Raw genomic sequence first — 6,000 nt, 5'->3', positions numbered from 1 at the left:
ATAAATGGGAGAGAGAGAGTTTCCCCGCACGGCGGTCATCCTCGGAGGAGGAGATGTTTTACAGTAAGCCTCAATCTCTGGGTGGGATCTGTGTAAAGAGCTTCTGAAGGAATCCTTTGGACGTTCTCATTTAGAGTGGATTCAGACTGGACACGTTTGGTTCGCTTAAAGTGAAGCAGAGTTCGTCTCCGCTGACAGCTAGCATGTAGGTGATAAAATAACTAAACATAGAAAAACTGAAAAATGCCTAAATTAGCCAAAACAGCTAGCGTTTTACTGAAATAATGGCGAAACTTCAAAACAGCTGAAAGAAATCTTAGTAAATGCCAAAATAGTCCAAAAAGTTAGCAGAATGCTAATTTTTTAAAACTGTAACTTTTTAACATAATTATGAATAATAAAAAGGCAGGAATATTATTCCAGAATAAATCAACTTAAACCTTAAATAACTTTCAATATTTTACTCTCCATAAAAATATATATTGTCAAAATTATACAAGTTAGAAATGAACGCAAGATAACATCGGGCCATTAATAACAACAAAATAAAATGATCTGGAGAGCCAGATATAATCACCTGGAGGGCCAGATCCGGCCCCCGGGCCTTGACTTTGACACATGTGCTTTAGATTGCGGTTGCAGATCCCTTTCATTAACTTAAATAACAGTCAGGAAAGCATTTTCCAGAGCATCCCCCTTCCACCAGCTGCATCGGCAGCAGCTCCACCTTAACTGCGTCCGCTCCTCAGCCGCGTGCGAGCGCCTGCCTGGTGGCCACGAGCATCTCTGCAGCCCAAAGGGGAAATCTGCTTCCCATCTGTTCCTGCAGGACACGACCATGAGGCAAAATCTCCAGGGTAATGGGATAACCCCTAACATTTGAGGTTTGATTTTGGTCGCATGATCCAGTCGACAGATTGACCTTTTGGAAAATGTTTTTAATTAAATTGCTCCACTTTTAACTTGGTGTTTGTGACTCCCACCAGTGGTGGACACTCTGCTCCAGACAGATGTGTCGGCGTGCGTTTCTGCAGAAATAGCCACTATGAGAGCACGGATGTGATGATGCGAACGCGATGGGGGAAAGATGATTCGACACAAGTTGCCAGCCTGTGATCAGAGATAATGCTTATGTAAGGTGTGTGTGCGTGTTCCCATTTGCAGCCCTCCAGGACAGATTACGAGCGTTCTCTCAGCTGCCTTTGTGATTGCCTGCAGTGAATCTGGATGAGGATGAGGGCTTTGTTCCAGACTGGAAACGCAAGATAAACACGCATGTCCGCCGGCTCTCATCCACTCACATCCCGCTCCGTCGCCCCATGACCTGGAATACGAACTGCCCTGCCAAATATTACGAAGGCCAACTGCTGCAATAAACAGTCGGTCATCTCTCTAAGGGGCCGCTTTGATTTCTTGCTGCTACGCTTATCGGTGGTTGTCTGATCTTTTATCGATTACGTGGAGTTTTAGGTTAAAGTTATGTTGTCGTCGTATCAGGTTCAGATGCAGGGCAACAGTAAGCCGAGTTATCAATTGGAATCAGCCGCCGTGCAGCTCCTGTTATGTGTTTTCAAAGTGATAAATGGTTTAATTTGAAATATTGATCTGTATTGGACAGAACCACTTTTGGTTTCTTTTGCTGCAGAAGTCCTAGTTTTCAGTGCATTTTTTTTGTCTGATTACAGATCCCTTTTGCATGGATTAAACCTCATCAGCGCTAATCTGTTTGTTACATGATTCGCTTCCGACATCCTTTTTTCTTTTTTACTCGACTCTCCTGAAGTGATAAACTGGCTGGTGTGAAGACTGCTGGCACTGAATAAATAAGTGAAGAAAATTTGAGTAGAATTTAAGCTGAAGAAAGAAAAAGTTGGATACAGGCTGGCGTTGATCTCACTTGGCTCAAAGGATCCAGCTAGATGAAAATAAAAAAATGTGCCAGACTGTGTTATTTACTAAGATTTTTTTTACTTAGTTTTACACATGTAGGACGAAGAGTTGACATAAACAGATATTGGCCACATAATACTCTCAAAAGAAACAGATAATCAAGATATTTAATTGATTTAAAGGGTAACCAAACACTAAAATCAACTTTTTTTTGTCTGTTGACCTCTATAAAGGGGGCTTTAAAGGTGCTAACTGTTGGTCCTTGCCACATTTTTGACCATTTAAAGTAAACTTCCCGCCTGTGTGCTGCCCCCTACAGGTTGAATTGAGGTATTGCATTTGAATTTTGTGATTGGTCAGCTGGTGTCAGCCCCACGTCATTTCAGAAGTGTCACGTTATCATGCTCCACAGCTCCAGTATAAAAGCCCCGCCCATATTTGATTTTGTAACGGCTAGCCATTAGCATGTTAGCTTTAGCATGGCTCGTTGGTGTTGTTTCTTTGGTTGTCAAAAATCTACTGGCTTGCACAACTTTCTGGTGGACTTGGAAGTTAGGGAACAGTGACTTAGTCCAATAGAATCCAGAGAACTCTATCCTGGTGATGGATTAGCAATGAACGTTTAACTAATATGTTAGCCTTTATTAGCTCATGCTAGCATCCTTTTACCAGCCTCTAACTATCCTGTTGTGTTACTCTTTGAGAGATCTGATCATTTTTGATCCAATGATTTTGCTGTTTTTAGCTAAAATAAAATGTGAAAAAATGAAGACAGGTTCTGCAAAACGGCAGATGTTCTTTAAAAATTCTGTGGGTCTGACTGTTGCCGTGGAGCAACCCTGCCCCACTTTCCATCGTCCATCTGTTCACATGGTCTTCTGCTGGCTTACAGCCCCTCACAACCCCCAACCTTACATTACAGGTGCAACAAAAATGGTGCGCAGTATCAGAGCCGTAATCCAGCCGCACAGGTTTGAGCCAGATGCAGCTCAGACGAGGAAAACAAAGACGTTAATGGATCTATTCGTCTACAAGTCGAGGCATCAGATATGAGCCAAAGGAACTGTCTGCAGATATCAATCAGAAGTCCCCAAACTCAGTCGAAAAACTCTTCATTTTTACTGTTGCTTTTAGACTAAAGGAAAAAAGCTCGTCTTTTTTTTTCTCTGTTGTTTATTTAATCATTTTACTGTCAACATTTAAATATTCATTAACAAACACGCAAACATAAATGCCAGGAGGTTATACCAGAGATACCAGTAATATACTGTCTCAGTCATAGTCTGAAAGCAGCATTTTTGTTGATATATAAAACTGAAAAGTAAGTAAAATTATTTTTAATGAAAACATAAGCGTTTCCGGATTTCTTATTTCATTTTATAGGGGCGGAGGTTAGAATTTGTGAACACATGCTAGCCTCACTGAAGTCATTTAATTGGAGCAGAAAACGCTGGAAAACAACCAGTTTGACTCACCCAGAGTCAATAGAGGAGATCTCAACCTATGTGTCCACATATGATGAGCTGGGAGTGAGAACGTGTTAGATTCACAACAATTTGAGGACATTCATAATCAGAAATTAAATTTCAGGCCTAATTTTCTTGTCATCTATTATCAGAAAATGCTGCAAGAACATGTTAAAAACACAATTTTGATTAGAGTGGGTCTCTAAGTAAAAGTTTCATTTATCCCGGACAACTCTGTGATTCTGAATAATTTTGTTTTCTAACCTTTTGAACATTTTTAGAACTCCAACATCACAAAAGAGACACAAGAAAGACGGAGAACCTACAGCTTCATTTCTTAAATGTTTTTTTGGCTCCATACATGAAGGTTTTTGTAATGTTTTCAAATAAATAAACTTCCCTGTTAGGATGAAGTCAATGTAATTTAGTTATGCTCAAAAGATGCAAAATTGTGTAGATTTACTTTATCTTGCATACATTTGACTTGTCCAGCATCTGAGTTTTTTGCACATCTTTTGCGTTGTGAGATTATTTGTCACAGATCACATTGTGCTGCAGGAGGTACTCTGTAATCCCAACACTAGTGCTTCATAATATGAAGGGATTTGATTCAGTTGTGTTGAGTGTTCTTTAGTTAATTTCAGTTGGGAGATGACGTTCGTATCTGTGTGTTGCCACCAGGGAAATGTGACAGCTTTAGTGGCTATTGTTGGAAATTGAATGGGTACGCTTTGGATTAGCTCAATTCTGCTGGATTTTACAGATAATCTGTCAGATTAGAACCAATTGAGTTTGCAGGTCTGGTCAAATTTGGGTTTTTAAACCATTCCCATTTATTTTCTATTTTTTCCAATAGAATGAGCAGGTCCACTGCTCACCAAGGTACCAGACACATGGGTATAATCTGAACAAACGGCATCCTTGACCCTTGATCCTATCTGTTGAAGTTATCATTGAAAGGACATTGTGGAACGTATCAAATCTGCAAGATAAACTGCAAATCCCTTTTGGTTTAGTACAGGAAAAATGCATTATTCTTACTAAAAGAGAACCCAGTGTCTGCTGTGCTTACTCTCATTAACTGCTACGGTGATGCATGTTCAAACTGGTAGACTGCTTTGAAATTCGGCTGAAGGATGTAGCATAATTAGATTTATCAAACGACTAAATGAGTTGATGGACTTCGCAGTCGCTGCCACACTTCATTTGGTCAAAATCATTAACTTCTTTTTTCTTTTTTTGTTTAAAAAAATGAACCTGAGGCTTTAAAGTGAATGGAGCCTCGATTAGCCTGCAATCTGCAGCAGAGTTGATCAGATTATCTCTGATGTGAGCTGCTCTGATAACATCAAACATTAAGTTGACATCAGAGGTGACATCCAGCGTTAAAGCAGCAGCAGCTCCAGATCCGTACAGCTTGTGTCTTCTGTTTCTCTGCTGTTTTTCTGCTTTCCGTGCTGTTCTTCTTCTTACTGTTCTCTGTTTCCCTTTTTCTCCGCCCCTTCCCTTCCCTCCCGCCTTCAGTAAAACCATCAAGGTGAAAATAATTGACGACGAGGAATACGAGAAGAACAAAACCTTCTATGTAGAGCTTGGAGAGCCTCGTCTGGTGGAGAACAGTGACACCAAAGTTCAGGAAGAGGGTGAGCGCCTGTCCGAGTGTCCGCCACACTGCAGAGCCTGCATGTTTTCCACGAAAACACACCGGAGGAGACGTTTCTGTTAGAATCTCCCGCTGCTCTCCTCCGGATGTGTTCTGACAGCGAACATGCAGCACGCTGTGGGCCACCCCATCTCACTGCATCCTCCACTCCACCTCGTGTGTGTTTGCATCTTCAGTATTAAGTTTGTCATGCTTTTTTGTTCATCATGCATGCATTTACCACCTCCCTCTGTGTGTGTACGTGTGTTGTCCCATACAGGAAGACCATAACCGTTAGGATCTTAGACCGGGAGGAGTACAATAAGCAATCCTCCTTCTACATTGTGCTTGAAACCCCCCAATGGAGGCGCGGCAGGAAGAACCAGAAAGGTGTGACAGCCAATCGGCACGGAGAATGCACCACATGTATTTTTCTACTAAGAAACTTAAAACTGTTGAAAAAAAATATACAATTTGTGACTATTAAGCTACATGTCACTTAAAAAGAGCGTTACTCAGAGCTGTAGCTACAAAATAAAGTCAGAGAAAAGTAAGCAATGACATTTTTTTCTAATTTTTCAAAATAGAAAATATACTTCATTGTGCTACATTGTGATATATCATTATTAAGATATAAAATAATTGTTATTGTGATATACAATTTTTCCCAATATCGCCCAGCACTAATTCAGGTTATAATCAGAACACCATAACTCATTAATTCACTTAATACAACTTTTAATAAGTTGGTAAATAATGCTCTTTACAAGTCACACTTTAGAAAAGGATTGATGCATTTCTCATGATTGTGTGGATTAATGTTGTCAAATCTTGTGTCTCTACATCCATTTATAACCGTTAATGTGAGCTGCGTTCAGAGTTTGACTTTTATAGAACATCAGGTGATAAATGACACCTTGTTACTGCATTAATCTGAAGCGATAAATCATGTTTTGAGGAATTTTTTTTTTTTACAAACCTTTGTTCTGAAGTTTCATCGTT

At 40.1% G+C, this 6,000-nt stretch overlaps 1 protein-coding gene and 1 long non-coding RNA gene across 2 annotated transcripts in view; one reads left to right on the top strand and one right to left on the bottom strand.

The window, feature by feature from the left end:
- Nucleotides 1-6,000, top strand: part of slc8a1b (solute carrier family 8 member 1b) — a gene marked incomplete in the record, with an annotated part of 193,414 nt that overhangs the window by 132,252 nt on the left and 55,162 nt on the right. Inside the window, 1 exon segment of the mRNA XM_024296556.2 lies at nucleotides 4,881-4,999. Coding sequence (XP_024152324.1) covers nucleotides 4,881-4,999 — 119 coding nt within the window.
- Nucleotides 1-6,000, bottom strand: part of LOC118599720 — a 71,803-nt gene that overhangs the window by 32,222 nt on the left and 33,581 nt on the right. The gene's annotated exons all lie outside the window — the stretch shown is intronic.

The sequence above is a fragment of the Oryzias melastigma genome, linkage group LG15, assembly GCF_002922805.2.
Source record: "Oryzias melastigma strain HK-1 linkage group LG15, ASM292280v2, whole genome shotgun sequence".
NCBI lineage: Eukaryota > Metazoa > Chordata > Actinopteri > Beloniformes > Adrianichthyidae > Oryzias > Oryzias melastigma.
Note: the sequence above shows the minus strand (reverse complement) of the source record. Positions and strands in the feature narration are given on the sequence as shown.